General features: G+C 32.2%; 1 protein-coding gene across 1 annotated transcript; it reads left to right on the plus strand.

Annotated features, from left to right (window-relative positions):
* Positions 1–1,882: 1,882 nt before the first annotated feature.
* LOC147079176 (uncharacterized) lies at positions 1,883–26,503 on the plus strand. Its single transcript, XM_085955987.1, has 2 exons — positions 1,883–2,216; positions 26,091–26,503. The coding sequence occupies exons 1-2, from the start codon at positions 1,883–1,885 to the stop codon at positions 26,501–26,503; spliced, it is 747 nt and encodes a 248-aa protein (XP_085812113.1).
* Positions 26,504–27,311: the final 808 nt, after the last annotated feature.

The following is a 27,311-nucleotide window of genomic DNA, read 5'->3' on the forward strand; positions in this document are numbered from 1 at the left end:
ATATTACTATAACATGATATTATGTAGATAATAAACAATTTTAAAAATACGAAAGTTGAAAAATTATACGAATGCTTTTAAAATTATTTATATACTCATTCCTTATATTTTATCAAATACTAACATCATTTTAGAAATGCTTTTTAAACATATTAGAAAAAATCTTGAACTGAATTTATTCAAATACATAAGTATCTTTCGCTTTTCGGGCTCTTAACTAATTAAACCGCCAACCCAAGTGCCCGGGCGAACAATTCCTAATAACTACGCTATCTGAGGTTTCAGCGTTAAATCTAGAAATGGCTACCAAATCATCTTTGTAATTTAAATTAAGGTTAATAATATATTGACAATATATTTAAGTTTAAAATTTAAATATCAACAAAATTCAGAATGTACCATTCCTTCATGGAAAAATATTTAACAAACGATAGATGTATGTTCGAATCCCATCCACATGTTTTCAGTAGTTTCAGAGACTTTTGTTCTGTGTTTTCAATCAATAGAATGCTATATATTCATAAATCTCCCATATTCGTAATTATGAATAAAAAATAATATATTTAATTATTTTTTGTAAAGATAACATAAGTATCTAATTGTTTAGTTTAAAAGGTGACTATCTATAAATAAACAATAGCTTATACTGAATTAGTGAAGCCAATTTTAAATTCCATATAAGTATATGCCTTAACCAATATTTGAATTTCATAAATGACTATTTTTGTAATATTGTTTATTACGTTTATTAGTGAAGTAAACTGACTACCTATATTTTTTTTATTTAGCTTGCATTTGAGTTTAAATTTGATTTTGTTATATAATTAATAATAATTAAACAAATTATACTATATTTTTTTAAATTCATAGGAAACTTACATTATAATGTACCAGATGAACGAAGTATTTTAAATAGGCAAGCGACCGCCGACGGACAGATTTATTTTATCAATGATTAAGCAAAGCAGTTAAAGTTAGTAAAAAAATCGTATTCTGAACTCACATAATCCTTATGTATCCTTATAAAAATAACCTAGCTACTTGTATGCGAAAATCGATCAATGACATATTGTGTTGTAGGTAAATTATAGAATGTTAGCATTAAATTAATATATTATTCAGTGTTTTTTAATGTTTTTATGCGGTCATTGTATCGTCAATTAAATGTGTTGCGAAGAAATGTAATACCACGGTGACCATCTTCATTTCTAAACTAGCTCTCCAAACCATGTAATCAAGTTCAGAATTGGGGTAACGAGAAGCAAAGAATCATCTCATCTGCATAGAGGGCGAGAAAAAAGCTATATTATTTCCGTATTGATCTACAGAATCGAAACCTAGATGTTGAAGGATCGGACCGTGGTTTGCATATATCGGAGCCACGATTTGCGCATGACCACGTTTCATGGCATCACAAACGTATCTGAATAAAAACATATTAGTGCACCAACAAGTTAGCTAGCAGTTAAAATTGGTGAATCTACTGGGGAGTCGGAATTAATCCGTTCCCCATACAATTATTCAGCTAGGTGTCCGATTGGGATCGGCCGTTAGAAGACTGAAGGCTTTCGAAATAAGGCTCAATTAGTATACAAAGATAATTTTCTGGGATGACCATGCCATCAAAGAGACCAACCAATAAGCAAGCTAAGATTATGTTTACCGTACGTCAGTCACTCATACTTCCGCAATGAGAAATATGTTTTACTAAAACTCATAATGCAGGAAAAACTAGAGGGAACCAGACAAACGCATAAACAGAAAGAAATTCTCTTGATAATCAGTGCCTCAATGTCCAAGGCATTGGTGGTTTGGTTTGATGGTTCACAGAGATTCTCTCAGTTAATTGTGAATTTTAATTAAAGTAATTCATTTATTTAGAATGTATTTATTAAACATTGATATTTTGATTTCAGGCTTGCCAATCTCACTGACGACGTCAGCAAACTACGATACATCATCATTCATTACGCCTCCGCCTTCATTCCCATCGTCAGCAACTCCATCGTCCATTCTCGAGATCCTCCACTCCAATCGGTTGCACCCTCCTATCTCTTCAGCAGACCTTGACCAGTTTAGCCATTCAAGACCTTTCAACGGAATCTCCAGACTCAATAGTGGATCTTTTGTACATAATCCAGCCGCCAATTCGCTGTTCTATGGGAATTGGTTTGGGTCAACGGGAAAAGCACCAACGCAGCTTCTGGGACTTCAAGGTAAACCTATTAATTGTTCTTCAATAATTTTAAATGTTCACTTTATTTATTTGGCCTACTTTGTGTGTTGAGAAACTATTTTTTAAATTTATATTTTAATAACTTTTCACTATTACTTGGTGAAAAGACAAACACTCATGACGGATTATTATATTATATTATTTTTAATACTTATTTCCGTAATTTTATTGAATAAAATTTAATTTTAAGAATCAGGTAGGTATCTACCTAAAATAAATAGAAAATAAAAAAAATAATCTTGGAGTCACGTTAAAACGTTGATTAGCGTATTCCGCGTAAAAAAATATTTTCAAATTAATAATAGCCAAGAAATTAAGACATAAATAGTTTAACAATATTCACATACACGTACATATTATTATTATAGATACAAACAGAAGACAACAAGATTACAAAAAAATACACAAAACTTTTTTTCGGGAGTGGGTCGCCATGGTTACCCAAAATACAAATACAGACCTACAAACTTATTTAAAGAATGGGATGGTGGAGCCACTGTCGAAAACTACCCAATCAAGACTCGTAAGTGGACAAAATCTGACATTCGAATGAAATTTTCAAAATGACGTCAGTTTGTAGTTCCATTTTTGGCCATTCTACAGATAAGTTTGTAGGTCTGTACAACCAACACAGCATTCGTATTACATATTTTTATGTATCTACATATTACTTACGCTTATTCACTCCCTTTGGTACTCACCTGAGCACAATTTAGGTACCTATCGAACTCTAGCTACCATCCTCAACTACATATAAATCGAAACCCAGGGAACAGAAATTTAGTTTAATAACAGGTAGTCGTACCTATTTAGTTTTTTTAGACGCAGGTGGTGCCAGTGGTTTTGTTTACATTTTCTTTCCGATCGTCGGCTAAATATATTATAATGAATTGTGGAGGCAGGCTGGAGAGATGCTGCTAGTATATCCACCATATTGATACATCTCACTATGCAGTTCCCTCTTCTAAATGTAACCATCATGATATCTACGCGTCGGTCATCTTGCTGTCGTTGAGTTAATAATATTTAAAATAGTATAAGTATAATAATTAAAAGCCTTTTTAATAACGAAAAGGGTGGGTAATTTTGAATATCCGCAATGATTTCCGCATACCTAGTAGGTATATTAACCCCCGTTTCACACGCAGTGGATATTATCGCATCATACGACCACCGTTCGCCGTCGTCTAACTATAATATCTGCTGTGTCTGAAACGGGGAAGATTAAATTGTTTGTTCCCATGGCTAATGGGCTGACACAGGCGTAGGCATAGCTATATAGGTTCAGTTAATTTTAATATGATCTGCACACTTTTCAAATACCTACACAATATAACATTTGCCTCTCTATCTTGCTTCTCAGGATGTTTTTTTTTATAAACATTGTTTTCTGAAGAACGGATGGAATAAAATATTCCTTTTATTAATATGTAGGTAAGTCTTGACATCATAATTAGTGGCAAAGACTGCTTATTAGGTGCGTACTGACTGAGCGAGCAGCCTCGCGTGGTCGCGAGGCAGCTTCGCCATAGAAAATATACGTAAAAAACTCGCGAGGCAAAATGCTCAGTCAGTCAGTACGCGACTCGCCCGAGGCAAACGCACGTGCCGCCTCGCCCGAGCATTTACACAAATGATCCAATCGTTGTCGGTTTATCGATGCTTAAAAGTGCTGCGCGCGGCTGTCTCACGTGACGTTAATTTTGTTTGCCTCGCGCAGCGATTTTCGCGAAGCAAATGCCCGAGACTGCTCACTCAGTCAGTATACGACTATTGAAGAATCTAAACGATTAAAATACGATACTATTAATATACATATATACGAAATGCACGGCAATTTATTCCGACATATTCGGTAGGTAAATAAATGTTCTACAATTTTAATTAGAAACTTTTAAATCTTTCTTATTAAATTCGGTGCTAATGATTTTCATAGTAATATTAATTCCGATTCTAGACTTCTAATTTCTTACTATTGAAAAATGAGACTAGTTTCTCACATTGTCACTTCACTACTTAGGTACCGACGGAATAACAAACCATTTCATACTTTTCGTATCAACTACATTGTATTATATTTAATGAAATCTTGTAAATGAGTTTATGAGGATTAAATTAACTTGAATTTGTGTAACATACTGTTATAATTCAAAAAATATATATTAAATGAGGGGTATAAATGCAAACATGCAACTTTGCAAGAATGGATATTGAGTTAGCTATTGATTAATAATCTCCTTTTCAAACTGAATAACTTAAAATCATCATACCTATGCAAAAATGACTCTATCATAGAAAAACGATTGGGGAAAGTCGAGTTAAATTCAATCTCTCCCCTGTTTCACTAGTTAAATTGAAAAACTGCCACATTACAATTCGGTTTAAAGCTCAACCAATCGGAATGCTGCTTTCGTAAATAAACAATATGGCCGTCATCATTCCTGTCGACGTAACGTTTCTCTTGTTTATCTTACTTTGAAGTTGTTTATACGTGAATAATGAAACTCAACATAACCGCCAATATTAAAAATCAATGCGAAAAAAAGATCTCCTAACAAAAAAAAACTGGAAAAGGAATGTGAAAGGAAAAATTAATGACACTTTGCACATTGATAAAATGCAAAAACGCCACCCTTGTAAACTTGTCACTATGCATCGCAATCTCGTAAATATTTATGTATTATTGCTGAATTTTTGAATATTAACTTAATTATGCGAATAATAACTTAGAGTGATAATGAGTGATTGTATATATATATAAATGAATTTATTTATCTACAATACAACGTTTTGGGTTGTTACTGAAAAATGATGAAAAGTGTAAAGTGGCATGTTTGCATTTATACCCCTCAAGTACAGTTTTCATATTATTGCATATAAATTTATTCATAAGAATCTATAACATGATTCAAATATTACTTTACTTGAAAAGAGTATTATAAGTAATAAGTATAAATAAAAAGGATTTCAACTTATACACGTTTATATTTTTTATAAAAATCGATGTTTTTTAAAATAAATATAAAAAATATTAAAACGATGAATTAGTCAAAAATCTAAACGTTAAAAAATTGAAAACTTAATAAACTAAATTTTAATAATAAATATGACCATAAAATAATATACTTAATGTAATAATAAGATGTGACCTTGCAACGAATTCACATTTTATTACAATTGTAAGTTTATCTTTGAAAAAAAAATCTTTTTGATGTTTTCAGATACATATTTATTAATTAATACAGTTGAAATCGTAAATTATCAATAAAAAATCTAAAATTGCAAGGTTCGTATTTTTCCGCTAGGTTCTCTGTTAGCATATAGGATCCCCCATATAATACTAATAATAAATTGATTGATGACGAGACTTTATTTACAGAATTTACAATCGCATGCCTATTCAATTTACTCAATTAATCGAGTCTTTGCCGTCGTTATAATGGCAAAATAAAGGTAACGTTGTCAGTTTATTATTACTTAATCTTGCAACATATTATAAAAAATAAATAAGTAAGTAGATATATAAAACAAACAGAAAAAATATTTCGCCAAAAGCAATCGCTTTTCCATTGTCCGAATTCGGACAGCCATTATTAACAATTTCCCAACACTCGTTCACGAACATCACGCCTTTTAATTTGCCCACTAAAGATCCGCGGGAGATTTTAACGACCTCTATGGAACTTTTATCGCGAAGCTTCCGTGTGCTTTATATACCCTTAATACTTGGATCGCGTGACAGCCTCATAATGGAGGATGCAATGCAATTATGGAACCCACTTAGCGCAAACACGTGCTATAAAGCAGGGCTCGTCAAATATTTTTGGTGGACTACCTACTTGTAATTTTTAAAAAGCAAAACGAAAAACATATATCTTTTCTTCTTCTTACTTGTTTTGGTTATATTATATTCCTTTATGGTTGAATATCGTGAATACTTTGAAATTCAGTAATCAGTTGATCTTTAAGACTCTTCAGTCCTTATTGTTCTTTGTATATATCAGAGTAGAGCAAAGGCTGCCCCAGTAAGCTTCTTTACTTGGTCGGTCCAGTCCACTTACGGCCATCTTCTGCATTGCATTCCCCGAAGGCTACTCTAGTCTTTCCAATTTCGTAAGTATACAATGCGCAATATGTTGTATACATATTATAGAATGCGTCTCACATAATATCTTGTCGATGGTTATTTCATTATTTAGAGTTTGGTTGGTCCATTCTGTGCTTTGTCGTACCGTTTTTTAAAGGCATCAATTTTATTGGATTGCATTATCTTGCCTTTAGGATCGACGAATCAACACCGTATATAAATTTGGAGAACACCAATGACTAGGAAAAAATTATAGGTACACGTTGTTATTGGGATTATCGATCCTTCCGTCATATTACTTCTGACTAACCAACCGTCTCACCTGGTTCATGTAAAACCGCCAAGAGCCACTAGGTACCATTGTTTCAACATATTGTGTCCCCGCTACTTACTACTCTACGTTCAATTTAAATATAATTTCACTTTCATCCCGCGCCCCCGTGCTTCTGCGCACCCTACTTTGAAGATCACTTCAGTATAAAAGAGGGTACACTACTTTTGGTTCATAAATAATGCGGTTATAACTAATTTTTCACAATGCTCTGAATACTTTGATTGATATCTTGCGGATTACGATCATTTGTGGTTTTTGACACATTGGGGAGACAAAATAAAGCGATTCAGATACTTTCAATAAACTAATTCACACGCATGACGAACACCTTTGGAATCTCACTTAATATACCTAGCTTTTTATATTTTTGGGATATATTTTAATACAATGTAAGCAATAATAAGTTTGAAGATATTATGTTCTCGGCCAAGCTGATAAAAGTAGATTTAAAAAAATGTAGGTTTACGCAATTATCTACAATATTATTACTACAGTATTTTCAGTTACCATCTTTAATAATATGTTAATTTGATAGGTATATGCACAGTGAAAACTATATTTCAGTATATTTTTATAAAATGTGAATGTTCTTTGTGCCTAAAAACGCTGAAAGATGAAACTAAAATCGCTAAAAAATATTCAAGTGGAATAGTACAAATCTCAAATAAATTATAATTTATCTATAATCATCATCAGTCTGAATCTATCCACTATCGCTTCTACAGCCATTCCACTCCTCTCGACTTGCCGTTGTGAACTATTTTTGCAGAAATTAATGATTTCATCCCTGTTAGGTACCACAGGTGACTAGATTTGTTCAACGATTATTGCACAAGTTTTTAGATTTTATCGAACTTTAGTACATCGCCTATCCTTGATTGATCCTAATCCAATCGTCTTATTTTCACCCAGCATGCAGCCCTCCATACCACTTTATGTAATGGACCTCTTGTTTACTTTTGAAATAATTGCATAAACAATTTCAATATATTATTATACGCTTATAGAGTGTATAATTATTGATAAGGTAAGGGTTTCTTTACAAACATTTCAACTATTCATAATTTGTTTGTTATATTTTTTATTGGATACTTGACTGAATAGGTAGGTGATAAAGTTTTTACCTACTTTATTGTTTTATTATATAAGTTGGGGTTAATGGTGTTCATTGTCAGTGTGTGTTTGCCTTATGGTGAGTATGCACAGTGCCTGAAGATGCCGAAAGGCATAACCCAGGTCGCAAAAACGACTCAAATGGAATAGTACAAAACTTAAATCCATTAGAATTTAATTTCAATACAATTATATCAAGAGTTAGGAAAAGAGGAAACGGGGGTTTGAATCCTGTATCAAATTAGCATCTTGTTTTTTTTCAGGCAATGTGTGTATTTTAATAACTAATCCCTGAAAAAAATGTTAATATACCTACCTTCCAAACTGTGGAGATTTATATCTACATATTATTATGGATACCTAATACAGACATATATATACATTTTTTAAATATTATAGTTTAAATAAGTAGTTATTTAGTAAGATTCTTACCTTGCATAACATAAATCATCATCTCATCCCTTCTGACTTCCCAACGAAGACTATTTTTGGTAGGTACTCGTGTCTCCAGCACTCATTGAACATGGACTACCTCACTCAGCTTCAGAATTTATTCCTCAAATATGTGGATCAGTCCAATGGATTTCGTATTATAGTTTCCACGATGCGCTTTTATTCAAAATCAATGTGCGTATGACATGTTTATATAGAAGAGTCTTGGTTTTTCTATGGGTATGCACTTTTATATTTTACGACCAGCAGCAATTATGACCTATTTTGGCGGTTATTCTCAAATCTCTTCAAGTTCATCTTTTCATTATTATCTTTTCTGTGGTTGGCAATTCAATCAAACTAAAAACGGGTCGAAATTGACATTGAGTGATTTAGTACTAAAATTTCATATGGCCTTGTTATAATCCGCAGTTTTTGGGTAAACCTTATCTGCCACTGTGTTAAAAGAATATTCTCTCGCGTGTTATATGCTTTTGTAAACAAAGAATTCCATCAAGCGTTTAAAATTCAGGAATGCATTGAGTAAATTCACCTGATATTGGTCCTACCAATTCGATCGCTAACTTTTCTGGATAAGAGATTCCGAGAAAAGTAACTAGGTGTGAACAATAAACGAGATGTTTTCTTAGACAAACCAGTCGAAGGCAAACACTGCGTTTCATGTTGGGCAAACAATGTGTCCAGTTTAAATACTTACCTCTGTTTGAATATTAGGAGATAACCCGTGTTAATATATCTCAACTCTGATGTTAAAAAACAATTTTCACGAACATCTTGCCAAAAAATATAATACATATTATATTTCTGATAAGCTTTATCATAACACACATTTAGTACTACTAAGACCTACTTGAAATTAATACTTCTCTAAATAAATAAAATATCAACGACTTTTAAAGCATTTTACATGAGTATCTTTTTCGTATTGTCACGTGATTCGATATGCTATTTGCAATCTTAGATGCAAACTCCTGAAACTGCATTAAAATAATCCTATCTATTTAATATTCAAGACCCGAAAAAAACTCATCAACTTGACATAGGCCACAGTATTTCTTCAATATGTACGTACTTACGTGTCCGACATGGTTGATGTCGTTCTATCTTTGCAATAACGTGTAGGTATCTTCACAAGTGATATGTATATATTCGTCACATTTTTTAAATATTATTTTTATATATTTATAATTTAAAACTCATACCAAATTTAGTCAATAAACGGCCATAAGTCGTAACATAACTATTATTGAATTTAGACAAAAAAAAAATTATGCCATTATTAGTAAGTAAGTATATCAATCATTTTAGGGTTAACGGAGTTTCTTGCACTTATTGCCTAGTGTGACAAGGGCCGTTTTTGATTACGTGCGTCCAACGCAACTATTGCGTTGTCCATTAGATATAATTTGCATGTTATTTAAATGTGCTAATTATATCTAATGTCCATCTAATGGGCAACGCAAAAATTGCATTGAACATACGTAATGAGTTAAGAAAAATGGATGAAAACCAATTATTTTAAGTGTATCATTCCCTCAAAATGTTGTATAAGTACATATCACTCCGTTTTGGAGAAGATATTGTCATAGGAAAATATAAAACTAATCAAGAAACCCAACTATAGTACGTTAATAATATATTAATTTATTAAAAATATGTAATACTAACTCACGTGTAATGCTGATACTTATTGTCATGTAAGTACATGTTACAGTATATTTGTAAACCAACAGTATTTTTAAAACATACGCCATAATTGGCAAGCAAACAAATGTAATGTCAACTAACAGTTAGTAAAAATCAAATGAGCACAGTGTTTTACATCCTATTATAGAAATTACCAAAGGACGAATAATAAATAACGCACTATAGATTAAAAAAAAATATTGGTACTTATTATGTCGGTAGGTACCTCCTGAAAAAAAAAGTTATTTATTTTAATTCGGATTTTGGATATTTTTTTTATAGTAAACTATTTTAATACTATATAATAGTATAAGCAGCGAACTCACAATGAAATAGGTACATATTATTTTAATTCACTAAAACATTTCGTTTTCCAAAGTTATCAAATTTTTAACTTACTCAAAAAAATATTATTATGATGAATTTAAAGAAGGATTAAAAACAATATACACGTATTTTATTTATTCATTTGTGCTTTCGTAACAACAAACTACCTACTACATATTGCTTTTGGCGATGCTTTGCCAGTCGATAGACATGACGAGATATGACCAAAATGTAGGTACATATTTTGCCTGTCTTCCTCGTTGTCGTGCTCTTGACTGAGGATAGTGATTAGCGATTACTGTAGATTACTGCTGAATTCTTGAACAACTTCTTCCACCATTATGTTAAAAAAATCTGTTAATTCTTTTTCTCAAATTCAAATTTTATTTATTTTCAAGTATAGTGAAAATTACAAATTTTTAATTTAAGACGTTGGCAACATAACATTTAGAAAAAAAGAAATCTTAAGAAATCAGTATTTAAAAAAAAAAGATCAGCATTAAACAATAGAAAAGTTTAATTACAAAAAAATATAAATTAGGTACAAGAAAGTACACCGAATGAGTTAAGCAGACCCTATTTTAAGAATTTATAAAACAATGCCCACCTATACTCATCCTGACGCAGGTGGAATATGGCAATACCCGAAGTGATTTGGTTGAACAGAGTTATTGCCCTTCCAATTGGCATTACCAATGTCAGGTTAGTTCTGCACCTTGGGAGAACAAACAACGGATGCCCTCGATTCGTAAGATAATTATCAGAGACGAACAAGCCAATACCACCACGAATGGCAGAGTTTCCATTTACGCTGTGTAGGTACCTATAAGTCGGAAAAATTACGTAACTAAATAAAGATCCCTTCTAAACATCCGCCCTATAAATACTCATAATATTAGAATTATGGGTCAGAATGTCGTATCAATAAAATACTCATTCGTCAAAGAGTAGATTGAGCTAAAATAAAATTTTATGTACGAGGGTGGGTCAATAATTCCTTAGAAAAAAGCATTAAAACAGTTTTTATTTTTGTATTTTTTTTTTATTTCTCAACATAATCTCCTTGGAGCTCAATACACTTGGTTAGACGTTTCTCAATTTTTTTTAAACCGTCAGAAAAATAAGTTTTCGGAAGGTCCTCAAAATAAGCATTTGTCCGATCGATGACTTCTTCATTTGAAAAAAAACGTTGTCCACTTAGCCATTTTTTTAAGTTTGGGAAAAGGAAAAAGTCACTGGGGGCTAAATCTGGCGAATACGGTGGGTGGTCGACCAATTCGAACTTTAATTCTTCAATTTTATCCATTGATCGTAAATATGTGTTCACACGGGCATTGTCCTGATGAAAGAGGATTTTTTTCCTGTTTAAATGAGGCCGTTTTTCTTCAATTTTGTTTTTTAGCTGGTCCAATAAAGATGCATAATAATCCCCTGTTATTGTTTTTCCTTTTTCCAAATAGTCAACGAAAATAATTTCACGTGCATCCCAAAATACAGTAGCCATAACCTTACCAGCTGATTTTACGGTTTTCGCCTTCTTTGGACATGGTTTGCCTTCGCAATCCACTGCTTTGACTGTTCTTTCGTCTCGGGAGTATAGTGGTGTATCCATGTTTCATCTACAGTCACAAAGCGACGAAAAAATTCATCCGGATTGCGTTGCATGAGCGACAACAGGGCTTTAGAGGCCACCACCCTACTGCGTTTATTGTCGACTGTGAGCAAACGCGGCACCTATCTTGCAGAAATATTTTTCATGCCCAATTTGTCATGTAAAATAGAAATGACGCTACCTTTTGAGATCCCTGTAACCTCAATTATCTCACTCAACTTTAATCTTCGGTCACTTAACACCATATCGTGGATTTTATTGATCATTTCTGGTGTAGTCACCTCTACAGGACGTCCTGAGCGTGGTTCATCCTTTGTTGATGTACGACCACGTTTAAATTCATTTAACCAGTTATAAATAGTTGCAAGTGAAGGAGCAGATATGCCGTGAACTAAATCCAACTCATTTTTTATTTCCTTTGCTGTTAACCCTTTTATATTAAAATGTTTAATAACAGCTCTAAACTCAATTTTCTCCATTTTCCATTTTTCCATTTTCCACAAGCAAATTTTTTTTTTAAATGTACGAGAAACACACAACAACCCGACCAATCTGATTGAAACTTCGCAGCATACTGAATCGGTAGTGCCGCTGCATGAAAACAAACCGTTTACAGTACTAGTCGCGCCACCTGTCGGCTTTTCTAAGGACTTATTGACCCACCCTCGTAGCTAGGTACCTACATATTTCTATTAATTTGAAAAAATAGTCGTTCTGAATGTAAAATGGTAATCAGATTCACAATATTTGTGTCCGTTACCTACAAATATTTTCGTGCAAATTACGTATATGTAAAATGTAATCCTCAATAGTATAGGTTCTTCAATATTTTTTGACCAATCTGTAAATATATTATTTAAACGATTGAAAATACTTATTTGCATATTTTGACGACTATTTAATTTATGCGGCTGTAATAAGACTCTAATTGTTGGGAATTTTTTTTTGTATTTACCAGTTCGCTTGCGTTCCCACTGTATCAATATCACAGTAAGTTCTCACATTATTATTAAAAATCAGTCAAAATGACGATTATCTATCTGCTCTCGGTTCAATCCTAACAAGTGCATTCAAATATTCAAAATCACTTTTTGATTGCAAATCGGTCAATAAAAATCCGCCAAGAAGGCAAACAAGATGTTAAACAAGATTTTAATATTAATACTATCGACCGAAGGTACTTGATGGCAATTTGAATTAAAATTATAGTGGATTTAAGTTTTGTACTATTAGATTTGAGTGGAATTAAATGGATGGATCGAATGAACTCAAATGGAATAGTACAAAACTTAAATACATTAGAAGATAATAATCAATTATGCAACTCTGCTGCCACACGACTGTAAATGTAATGTTCACTTTGTCTCGTAAAACTCTTTTAACTACGATTAAAGTATCCACGAATACCTAGTAAGAATTGATTTATTATTCCATCCGTAAGTAATTAAATTACGAAGAGAAAAATTGGCGCCAACATTAAATGCTAACAAATTATTTAGTTTGTAATCGTAGGTAGGTAATAGGCAGTGACGTCCCGTGGGGGTAGGCAGATTGCGCGTCACTTGGGGGTGGCAAATCGAGGAGAATCATTAGACATATACGGGAATACGTACATACATTTAGTAATAACGGAAATATCTTTGCATTGAAAAAATCAGGTCACTGATTGGAAACAAAATATATTAATTAACATAAAAGGTTTAACAGGACTGTATTTTTTTTGTCGGACTCGCAATATCTAGTTTACTTCCGTTGTCCTTGGACGTCATGTCCTTGATGACCAGAAATGACACGTGCAGATTTGCGAATTATATTTGAATTATAGGTAGGTATATACTTACCTAATTAATTTATCCAAATATTTTTGCCAGTAATTCGCGAGTTTTGAAAGTTGTCAGGTGTATTTTTAAATATATCTGAAACCGTAGACTTCAAAAAATTAAAACAGTGGCAATATTGTCTATTGAAGTAAAGATGGCATTAAATAAGATTTTGTTAGTAATGTACCCATACACCACATTTATTAGATATTGGAGTCGTGAAAGGATGATAAAAAATCGGGTGGCATTTCGGCGCTGCCTAGGGGCGGCATTTTGTCTAGGGACGTCGCTGGTAATAGGGAATACGTAAATTATGTACATCGCAAACAAAATACTTAAAATAAACTGAAAATGTTCCATTTATTCATATACATTGAATTTTGGCCGTATACATATTATGATCGCAACAAATTGTCACACATTACTATTCGACTGCTGAAAGTACATTATAATAATATGATACAAGGAAATCATGTTTGTTTCCAGTGGAAGAATTGAATAGGTTCAGTTCCATCAAAGCAAGAATCTGTGTATTTTTTTTCTACTCATGCTTATGTAGGCTATGGAATATTAATAACAAAACTTTAAAAGAATATGTCCATACTATTTTTTCTAGAATCTGATATCTTTACCAAATAATGGAAAATAGGGCCACCATAATGCGTAAACGTCGAAACGTAAAATATGTTTAATATAATTAATAAGGGTTCTATTCGCATTTTAGAGATATAGAGAGGGAGAAGAATTATTTACTAACATATTGATATCTTCCATGGAATATGTATCTATTTAGGTTATGGAAAGTAGTATCATTATTTAAAAATATAATCAGTCAGAAAAGATATTTATGAAGCCGGAAACAAAAGTTCACCAGCGCTACAGAAACGAATAGCAGAATTTCAAAACTCTCTAATCCTAAATAAATTGTCTCATTTTATTTGCTTATTTAATTATGTTTTATGATATTTAATATAACACGCCAAAATTTAAAATATGGAAGTTAATTGTCTGATTTTTTTATAAGGGGGTTAATTATACACGGCGAGCTGTTGTCTGGGCGCAGTGGCACGTTTAGTGACGTAGAGGCTCGACGCAATAAATGATTTTGAGCCCCCCTACGACAAAAAACGAACAAGCTAATTTTAATTTTCCCTAAATAAATCCATGAATTAAAACGAGTTTTTTTATTTTGTATAAATTATACAACCTTTAATCAAAATATTTAATACTTATATGTATATAGTATTATACATATAAGTATTAATCTACTATCAAATATGTATAATTTAATATTGGAACTATATTGTATGTGCCGTAATTTTCTGTCCCTAAGCATGTCCCTGCTTAGTCCCACGGGATCTCACTGATTTTAACATGATTTAACAGTGCATTTCAAATTCATATTATTTAACAAGCTACTTGCAGGTTTTCATTATTCAAAATAAAAGGTAACATACTTTCTTCCCATCTGTAACTATTAGGTATATATTTTTAATTTCATTAGATCTTATAGAAACACTACTTTTTTAATAGATTCCAGGTTCGGTTCCGATTCCATAAAAAAATAATTATAGTTTTATATTAAAAAACTAAATATTTAAATTCAAGAGTTATGAATAGTTAGCTATACTTCATACCCGTTCCAGGCGGAGCATATACACATCAGAATTATTTATAACTGCTTACAAAAAACATGCAATGTGGATAAAATATAGGTACTTACCTACCTACCTACAATATCTAAAAAAATTGAAATTATAATTTAATCTTTTATAATATACCTACTTATTATAGGTACTTACCTAAATGACGATTTAATAAAAAAAGTATGAAATGTTGAAAAAAACAATTCGGCATTAAAAATTGGAAACCCAGTTCAGGCAGATATATCTGATTTCAACTGTAAATAATAATGTGAATAAAGAAATAAAAATGTTTATATTACTCTCACCTCCAATAATTAAACAAACATGATTACTGCTTTGTGTTTTGACTTACTTTATGATTTTATACAAAATACATCATGCATACAAATAATAATGTAACACACGAGCTAATCACTAACATAATTTTGCAAAGTAAACATCACCCACGGTGGTGGCATCACCCACCCACAAGATGGCCGCGCGGCTTAATCGTCGGCCTATAGCGTCGTGGATCCCAGGTTCGAATCCTGGATCTGGCAAGTACACATATTGTTTTTCAATTTGTGCATGAGTCAGAGTATGGACCTAATAGGTTGAGCAAGTGGCTGACATCCATTTCTCGTAAAAACAAAATTTGTTAATACAAACCTAATACAGGCCCATAATATGATCTTATTAGGATCGGACATGGTCGGAAGAAGAAGAAACATTATTTTAACTCAAAGAATCATTGTCCGAAATTTGAAGGTCTTTAAGGATTGTCACAGAAATGTCTGTATTTTATATTCAGAATTATGTATAATTAGATATTTTTTTTTACATGAAACCAAATGAAGGAAATCTAAAAATAAAAAGATTTTTTATTGTAACAAAAATCTTTAAAAATTAAGATTTTGGTATACATTAATAACTTATTCTATGTTGGAGGCCCCCTTTTAAATTTTATGACGAATTTATTGCGTCACTTGCGTTATATAAAATCCTCCACTGTCTTAATAACCAATAATGTCCAGGGAATTTTTATACAGGTGAATTATTATCCTGATACCATTAATAAAATAAGCATTTTTTGGAATAACTGAATCAGTGAATAATGCCCAGGAATAGTAGAATAAAAAAAATATTAAACTCGAAATTTAAAAAAAACGATCCTCTGAAATCCCGACATTTTTAAAGGGTCCCAGTTCCGTCCGGTTCCAGGTTTTAAATATTCAGAATCAAAGATATCTGTTCCGGTTACACTAATTTAAATAATTTATAAAATAATTAAGAAGTTCTTCAGATTCCGAAGTTTAATTCCAGTTCCATTTTCAGATCTGATTATAGTCATTGATCACGGCTACCTATATAAATGTATAATCGTTTACCTCTAGTCTTTGCTAGTGGTTCGCTTCTTTCATTGCAAGAGGAATGTAGTAGTCTAAGAGCGATCCTTTCTAAGATATATGAGTATGTGTTGTGAAATGTGATTACAATATATTCGTCAAGCTCCCCAATATATAAGAAAACACTTATATTTAGATCATGGGTTCTCGACATGGTGCCCACAACCCTAGGAGATTTCGAGGTGCCATTTAAAGGGGTGCGACTAACAGGGAAATTTCGATATCAACGTCTTTGGACATTACATTTGGATTAGCTGTATTGATGAAAAGAATATCCTAGACTTTCAAGTTACACATCGGTATTCGGAATGCTTTGGTATAAAAATATTGCCTCAGGTCAAGTCCTTGATACGTGCGCTAAAATCACCAACTTTATAAGATAGGTATTTTAAACCTTAACATTTCATTTTGTGAACATCAAGCAAATGAACACTCAGATTTGGTTTACCACACACGTACATACGTTAGTTGCCACGATGACAACTTCTCTTAACTGCAGGGAGAAATCAAAAAAATATTTACGCGTCAATGTGATATGGTTTGGACAGTGAAATCACTACCAATATAAATTATCAAATATTATCAAACTTGTCGACACGGATAATATTATTTTATTTCTATAAGTATTAGGTTTATAATTTTTCATAAGGTGTTACTTTTTTTAAAAAGTATTTAAGCATCTGTGACATGACGTGGGCAAAAATGTATTTAAAGCATTAAAGACGTTTCTAACTGTTAAGTCAATTGTCAACTTACTGAAAAATGATGGTCATTTACATTTTGTTAGCAAACTCAAAAATGAGAAAACATAAAATGAGAAAACACGTCAATAATCCTTCGTAAATACACAATACATTATTGAAATAATGCAAGCGCATTATTTAAAGTCCGTAGCCTTACCGTGTTTACGATTTGATGACATTGCAGACTTTTTATCGTCTTATTCTTCTTCTTGTGACCATATTGCAGTATGATTTTTGCCTTGAACAGGGCATCTCAATTCTTCAACATCATAATATTTTTAAAGGTAAAGTGAGAAATCTTTGCCCTGCCTTATTCTTACGGTCTTAACCTGTATAATTGGGTGAAAAAATCATACATTTATGTACCTACATATAGACCATACCAGGATTGTTCATCGCAGGATGGATTTTTGTCGATTGCACCATTGGCTCATAGGAACTGAGTCGTGTAAATTTAAAGCGTTTACATTCAATTGGGATATAATATGATTTTGAAAGGGAAGCATGAACCATTCCTATTCTTATTCCCCAAATTAGCTTACATACGTGAAAGTCGTTTTCAAATTATCCATGACAAACCCGTCGTATCACTTGATTCGTATTTCATTACTCACGCCTGTAGCAGGCGTACGAAAAAGAGAATATTATCTGAATCCCCGTATTTTAAACCGAGGCGTAGTTCCCTTGCTGACGCGCAATAGGCTTTTTGCACAGTAGGAGAATATTTGGACGTTTAGTGCAATGAGTACCTGAAAGAAGACCAAAACTTATAATTTTCAAGTTGAAGAATGACAATGGGAGAGGTAGATCACTGCTATTCTTTAAGTGAATAGTAGATCACAGTATGCTTGAAGTTAGACATGCCTAGAGTATAATATTTAAAATAACAACATATTTACTTTTGAAAAATCTCACAAACATACTCATTAAGAAAATAGTGAAAAAAATAGACGGGTCTCGAATAAAATAAAATTGTATCTATATAATAATATCTATGCTCTTTTTTGTATATGATTTATATTTGCAGACATTAATAATTATTCAACACTTGACACAACTTTACTAACTGCATTAGTATAAACTAGTATAGAGTAAAGTAAATTCCCATGTTTGTTTCTAAGCAGACCACATACTTCTCCACGAAGTGGAGATGGTATTAAAGGATTATTTACGAATAGTTGTTAATTATTCGCCCAATGCATTGGGTCCTTGCACTGGATTGAACAAACATTGACATAAAAGGAAATGTACATTTTTTCGACCAGGCGTTGAAACCGCGACTTCATAATATTTATACAAAGACGACGGCTCTACGCACTTGAGCCACGTGGATGCAGAGGCACAGGTCCCTCTGAAGCGGGCAGTACTGGTTTCAATCCCGCATCCATTAAAAATGCAGAATAGAAAAAGACATCAGGCAAAAATCTGTCACCCTAATTTATATTATTTTCATTTCTATGCATAATATAATATATTTTTACAATAAGCATCTAGTGGCACAGCTATATACGCGTTAGCAGAATATAGCAATAATGATGTATAGAAATGAACAACGAAGAGTTCAATGTTTAATCACTTTGGTCAGTTTTTAACATAACTGTTCATATCCTCAGTTTTTATCGGCAAATTTTGTTTACGATATTCTTTTTTTTCATACTCTCCCTTCTGCCATTTAATTACATCAATGGTTTTATGCATTGATTTATCTACCTACATCAACAGAAAAACGGGAACATTTTCCAGAAAAGATTATTGACATCCGGAAAAAGTCTGTAAGAATCTCTTTTACTATCTACAATGTAAGTAAAGTTCAGTTTTAAGCGCATGCAATATGTAATTATAACAACAATTCTCTTTAAAATATCCCATAACATAGTAATAAGAATAGATATTTACTTTTATTTTGAAGGAAAGTAAAAATAACTTCGACGTAGATAGCTACACAAATTAATGCTGAAAACTGACAGCGAGAGTGCAGTTTGTATTAAAATTTTGGAGTGATTTTTATTTCATACACACTTCGATCATAATAATAATACGTCAATGGCTTTAGAGGTATTGTATTCTAAAATGTGAATATTTTACAGTCATGCACGCTGAATAATTGAATATTGTTTGCTAAACAATATAATATTTAAAATCATATGCGTAACATTCCCACGCTAAGTGTGATTGACAGTCTAGCTCTAAATTGGCAATATACTTCACTTAATGATTCTCATTTGCGCTGTCAATTTGATGCAATTACGCAACGATGGCCGACGCGGGTCCATCGATGGTGACATTTCGGTGCTGTTTGCTCGAATTTTGAGGCGGCTTTGTCCGTGTTTAACTACCTTGTTAGACCCTCAAACTCTTGTTGACAGTAAGCGACTACAGGTCCTATCTGTTCCTATCGAATTAACAATATCGTGCGACATTATTGTGCATTTCTACACAGGGGTGTTTTAATGTTTGTCTTTTTCAGTTCCTAGAATTACACTAAATAAATATAGGTTTTGAGAATCGTTTCGAAAGAAAGCTGATATTTCTAAGCAATGTTTATTTATTGTAGAGTTAATAGCATATATATTAGATGTCTCACCAAAGATGTTGCATATAATATATATAATATTATATTATGACAATGGTTTGGGTCTAACGGATTTTCATGGTTTTATTTCGACAAGTTCGCATTAGCATTTCTCGAATGCCATTCATTGTTTTGTCATTTCACATGGTTGTGTTTGGTAAACGAAGAGGGAATTATTGCAAATAATTTAACGTTTATTTTTAGTATACCTATCGTTACGATTAAGAGACATACATAAACTAAGTAGTATAGGTACTGACATCCCCTTTTAATAACGACACCCACATATGCGCATTTTAAGCTCCGCTGTCACCCAAAAAGCTGATTTGCCGCTCATTTTGGTTTACGATGCATATCGGATGCATTAATTCATTCTTGCATAATAACAGAGTTTTCCGTGTTTTAGTAGTTTAATTACCAACATCCCTCTCGAAACAATAAGACGCGTTTTAAATTCGAAATATTACCCTGTCCACGTGATATGTAAACAAATTATTATACATATCTTCGTAATTTCTACTATGTAAGTAAACCACTTTTACAGAACAACCCAAAAATGTATCACGATAAGATTCAATTTGTTATAAAACCTTAATTAATTATTCTACACTTTACAGAATCCTTCTCAAAGCTCTATAACCAAAAGTCAATGCACACCACTGACATATATAATACTGTTATTAGTTACAATTACCTTTGTTTTTAAATATGTATCTTATAGGTATTTTATTGGATATAAAATTTGAAAACATATAAAATAGTATGATTTGATTAGGAATACTTATATTTACTTTTTTATTTATAATTAGGTACCCACTTAATTCAGATTAAAACAAAATACTTTTATTATTTTTATAAAATATGGTAGTATTTATTACCTTCTGTTATTTAATCTCAATAATTAATTCCTTGTGAACGGCATTTAGTGGCTAGAAATAAACTTTTCATACTGTTCAAAAGGGTATAGGTTTTAATTATTTTTTCTTTCGACCATCTCCAATCCTAATAGGATCATATGAGCCTCCACAGAGTAGAGGTTTGTATTAACAGAGTTTGTTTTTTACGAGAAATGGATGTCAGCCACTTGCTCAACATATTAGTAGGTCCATACCCTGACACACACAAATTGAAAAACAATATGTGTACTTGCAAGACCCAGGATTCGAACCTGGGACCCACAGCGTGATAGTCCAACGCTTAAGCCGCGCGGCCACCGTGTGTGTTAAAGGTATTAATTATAACGATGGTTTTCCCATAATGAACAATTTTCTTCTAACACACAACATTATTGAGAAAAAAAGTTTAATGAACCAAATTTTGAAAAATAGAGTAGAATAATATCATTTTAAAATGTAACATTTGTGATAGAACTTTGAGAAGTCATGTGTTTTATGTATCTGAGTTCTGCCCTGTTGGAAAATTTTCGAGATTGACCTGTATATGACTTAATTAGTGGGCCTAAATAAGTCGGTAGGTAGATCACCTTATGTAGATATAACCTTAACCTTAACTTCTTAAGCTGATTCCACTATTGTCGGTCCTACGAATTGCTATATAAAAATGTGATATAGCTGGATGGCAATACCATCATACATCAGTGGCGAAGGGTGACTTTTCAAAAGAGGTAGGCTGTGGGAGTAACCATGCTTGTCAGATATATTTACGGGAAATAAGAAAATAACCCAATATACTGATGAATAGGTACGCTAAATCGATGAAATTTCAAAAGCTTAATTGGTTTGTTATAATTAGTCTATAAAAATAAGCAATTGGTTAGAATACTTATGTATTTTCCTAAACATTTATAAACGTAACATACGCTCAAAATATATTACCTATCATCTTTGAAAATATCCGTTGTTGTGTATATATTATGTTACATAACAATTTATAATTTAACCCGTAAAACTAGACATTTTAAAATACTTCTATATTTAAAACACAGACTTAGGTAGGTACAATATCAGATATATAAATTGTCTAATGAGTGAACTAATAGATAAATAAAAATCACGAGATAAATAATTTTATATTTTTAACAACAATCAATACATATTTATGTGATTGAATCCTATAGAAATTATTTTTTTAAATATTTTCTTATTAATTATCTTGAATAAATGTGCTCTAGCGATGTAAGCGTTAATGAAACAACTTGTAGATTTATATGCGGGACGCCATTTGAAATTATATAGATAAATTAATAAGAAAAAAACTTCATATTGAAAAACCCGACGATTCGCGTAAAAATAATCCTATACAATATAGGCGGCCACAGACGTACAGTTTTCGTAGCAGGTTGAACATGCCACAGACAATAACTGTTCAATAACTGTACGTTAGTGGCCACACCACAGATCAGTTTAACTACACCATTTAAATCTGTCGAACTGTCAACAGACGTGCCCATATACATACAGTTATTGTCTGTGGCAGAGCAAGTGTCAAAAACTATGGAGGTTAGGTTCGCGGAGATATTACACAGGGGTATTGTTTAAATTAGTTTTAGGTAGGGTATACTTGCACGATATTGATACATGAATAATTTTACTTTGAATTTATTATGGTTATAATTATTGTTTTTATTAGAAACAAATTTACATAAAATACACACCTATGACGTTGGTAAAATAAATCATGATTTCGCTAGTGGATTGTGTATTTTATCGATTCACCGAAACAATATTATACACTTTCGTGTAAATATAAAATATGAACTATAATCTTTTCTTTTGAATAAATTATTCCCTTTAATGGACAGTATTAATTATCTATTTGGTCATATTTTTAGAAAACGGTAATATTTATAAAGGTATTGATTTTATATACAATAAATTTAAACATGCCACAAAATTATATTTACATCAATCATCAGTATAATAATTAATTTCGATGATATTATTAGAATATATACATACTTAAATTTTATTTAGATTTACCGTCATTGTCATTCACAATTAGGTATATTAATTTATGTTGTGAACGTCTTAAATTAATAATTTGTAATATTCACTATATACAATAAATAAATTTGAGTACTGAGTTATTAGTCTATATTTTCACAATAACTTAATTAATAATGCTCTCTAAAATTTTAACATTTATATTATAATGTATAAAATAATATGTTTACAGAAATAACTATAACTTTGTTTTACTCTCGTAAAAATAAATAAAATATAATATTTGCGATCTTCGCGTACATAATATTATTACATTTTTAATAATAAATGAATTTGTATTTTATAACAAGCAACACCAGCCGCGTTTGTATCGCGCGGTATATTCTACGTTACGTTACCAACATCTAATGTCACCCGAGAACTATCGGTGAGTTGAAATTCCAACAGTTTTACAAAAACACGGGAGTGGGGGGTCGAAGGCAGTTTGAACCTGGCACACATCTGGCAGGTCGAAAACTATCCGTCTATGGGCGCAGCAGATTATCTACTAAAGATAACTGTATGGCCGCCATTACGTATTAACTGGCATGTTCAACCTGTTACGAAAACTGTACGTCTGTGGCCGCCTTATGTGAAGCGAAATGCGGTGTGTTTTATTTTTTTAAACTTTCGAGAGATGCCATAGATGGTGCGTATTGAAATATGGGAAAAGATCGTAAAATTATGACAATTATACGATAGATATCTTTGGGCATGTTGAATATATTATTATTTGTGATTATATAAATGCATCAATATGAAAATAAAAATTATTTTTCTTAAGAAGGTAGGCTTTAAATAATCGCCTAGTATGGAGTTTTCGCCACTGTACATAATATTCCATTTTTTTTAATGTTATGGTTGTTAACAATTTACTGATTTTTTTTTGAAACAATGAAACTTATTTAAATTTAATTAGCTAATATAACCCAAAAATATTCAAAAGCCATTCGACAATTATTGAAGATATAATATAAATATCAAAATCATCATTATCAGCCTTTTCACTACTGGATGTAGCCTCAATAATATAATTCCATTCTTCTAGTCAGTGACGTCCCGTGGGGGTAGGCAGATTGAGCATCGCTTGGGGGCGGCAGATACTCGAAGGGCGGCAAATCGAGTAGAATCATGTGATATATTTAGACATAGGTACTTACCTACCTAAATTTAGTAATAACGAAAATACCTTTTAATTTAAAAAAAAAATAAATAGAAACAAAATGTATTAATTTTGTCGTGTTCGCGATGTCTAGTTTACATCCGTTGCCCTTCAACGTCCTTGGTAACCAGCAACGACACGTGCAGATTTACGAACAATTGCAGTCTGATTTATTAACCAGTACGCACGGAAATTGCGTTACCTGTCGAAACTGAAGATGCACCCCCCTCTTGCAGAGCGTCCCACCTACCACTTTTCGTCCACGATTATTGTTTTCAGTGGTATAATATTATATAATATTATATTATATAATATATTGTTAGTAGGTAATGTATCCATATAACACATTTTTTAGATATTGGAGTCATGAAATGATGATAAAAAATACTGTATAAAAATGGGGCGTCATTTTGGCGCTGCCTAGGGGCGGCATTTTGTCTAGGGACGTCACTGCTTCTAGTAACGTAGTAATTACGGTAGCCCACTGAGATAAAATTTTAAACATATCATATTATATTGAAGTCAATTAAATTCCACACTTCTGACATCAATGTTCTTTCCCCAATTGAGAAATGTGGTGATAAAAATAACTATTACCATATCCTTCCCAACTAAGAAAATATAAAGTGAACACGTTGTGATTAATTATTCAGTAGGTGCATTAGTGATATTCAAATAAATTAATATGTTCACTCCTCAGCAGAGCATTTCAATGCCCACAAGAAATAGTTGTTAGCCATTTGTCAAACTATCAAATGGAAACAAGGGTAAAACTACGGCACCACCAAACGCATATAATTTTCATTAGATTTACTTCATAATTTTAATAACCCTTAACCAGGCCCCAGGAACTTTTTACAGCAATAATTATAATTTATTTCAATGAAAGATAGCGTTTGTTATGTATTATGAATTATATGTAGTACCTACTTATAGAAATTTCAGCAGGTAGTATCATTTCCCTCCTTTTTGGAAAGTGAAAACAAACTGTCACTTTTATTTTGCTGTCTGGTTTTTCGTCTGGATTCGGGATGTGGAGGTGAACAAATAACACACCATTTTTTGGAAACGGCAAGGTATATTTAGGTTAATATTATATAATAGTTACATTTTTAATAATTTATTTTACGGAGGACGAAATGTACGCGTTTGCGATTTGGCTGTTGGCAACGTTCTACCGCCATCTTGTGTTTTGCTTTCAACGAAAGCCGTTGTCGAAAAACGGCGACGTTGCAATATTTCAACGGTCATAATCTACGGCATTGCCGGCTCGGCTCTATTATTATTATTATTTATTTTCGTAATCAACGCTTTACTATTTGTTGGATTTGATACCGATTCGGGCCATACGGGGCTGTCACAGTAGGTATACAGAAACTCCTGAAAAACTATGTGCGAAATATTTTTCCTATAGCCTGATTGTGGAGAATACTTAACCATTGTCCAATAAAAACAGTCAAATTCTATGTGGGAAGGATATTACCATGACGTAGGTCCAACAGCATGTCATTGGGACGCAATGATGTCTGCCAGACCTAGCAAGACAGCTGGCTCTGCTAGTATAAATAAAATAATTATTATACAAGAGGAGAGGGGGGATTGGTGGCCTAACATCGAACTAGATTTTTATCTTGTCGATAAGCTCAAATTTAATCTTGTACACTTAATAAACGTTATCTATTAAAAAAAATGTTGAGATGAATTTGAAACAAACCTATTATGGAATATTTGGTTATGTGAAACGGTTGGGAGATAAAAAAAAAAGTAAACGCAACACAGCCACCACACCAGCACCAGATAATATTATTGGTTATGATCTTATTCAACAGCTTCAAATTTCTGTGATATTGTTGGCCATAGGTTAATAAGTAGGTATTCGTTAATATCTGAAGCTCAACTGGTATTTCAATTATGTCCAAAGGTAGATCTTAAAAGCATAAATATTTAATGTAATGCTGTCTTTCTTTTTCAGCACCAAAACCAGCTGGAAGACGTTCCCGAAAACCAGGCTTAGACAGAAAACCTAGACAGGCATACAGTGCAAAACAACTAGAACGTCTAGAAACAGAATTCAAAGTCGACAAATACCTCAGCGTATCAAAGAGAATGGAGCTTTCAAAAGCACTTAATCTGACAGAAGTTCAAATTAAAACCTGGTTCCAAAACAGAAGAACGAAGTGGAAAAAACAATTGACTTCTCGATTAAAAATGGCGCAGCGTCAAGGATTATTTCCCGCGCATTATTTCAATCCTGGAACACAACCTTATTCGGCGCTTTTCACTCCGTATTATGTTGGCCCTCTTGGTTGTATGTTTGGAGGATCGCCGCTAGATGGCAATGTTTCTGTAGCGGCTGGACTGAGCCGAAGTCCCGAATCGAAGTAAAAATATTACAGATCCCTACTTTTTGCTTGTATTGTAAATATTGAGTCATATAATAGATGTCATTGTATAATAATAGTAATAAGATAATATTATTATAGGAAAAAAATATTATAAGAAAAAATAGTAATTGAATTTATCCTAAATAATTATAATTATGTCTTTTGTAATAATAAAATTACAATTGTAATGAGACTATACATAATGTGACAATGAATTATTAACAAGAACTTTTTATGATAATAACATAAATTTCAAACGTACCTATTTGTTTTAAAAGCGCATCGTTTTTAAAACACCTCATTTAAAATGCAATAATGTAAGTATGTAATGAAAATAATTTGTCCTACCTAGTTCTATTTTTAGTAGGCATAAGAATTTTCAGTGTAAAATTATTATTTCACTATTGATAATAAGATTTTATGATAAATGGCAGTGTTAGAAAAGGTACTTAAGTCTTTTTTTTCAAACAAAATATAATATCATCAAATGATTTATCGACATATTCCTAATTTAGCATGATGATGATAACCATCCGGGATGCAGTACTTCTCAAACTAGGAGGCGCGGTCCCGTATGGAGCCCTGGAGCTCTTGTCAAGGACCCGCAAAATATTTCAGTATTTGAAAAAAAACATATCGTGATCACTGTAAGATACCTGATACAAATCTGTCAAAATCTCTAGGTCTAATTTTCACACGACTTTATCCGATATGGAAAAATAATATCCGTTAATCGCATAAGTACCATTGTTAATCATGATTCTTTTTGCGACAACATACCTATGCGAAACAGCATTTTCATCATTACT

The sequence above is a fragment of the Rhyacophila brunnea genome, unplaced genomic scaffold, assembly GCF_057557595.1.
Source record: "Rhyacophila brunnea isolate RB1 unplaced genomic scaffold, BYU_Rbru_1.0 scaffold_10, whole genome shotgun sequence".
In the NCBI taxonomy this organism is placed as follows: domain Eukaryota; kingdom Metazoa; phylum Arthropoda; class Insecta; order Trichoptera; family Rhyacophilidae; genus Rhyacophila; species Rhyacophila brunnea.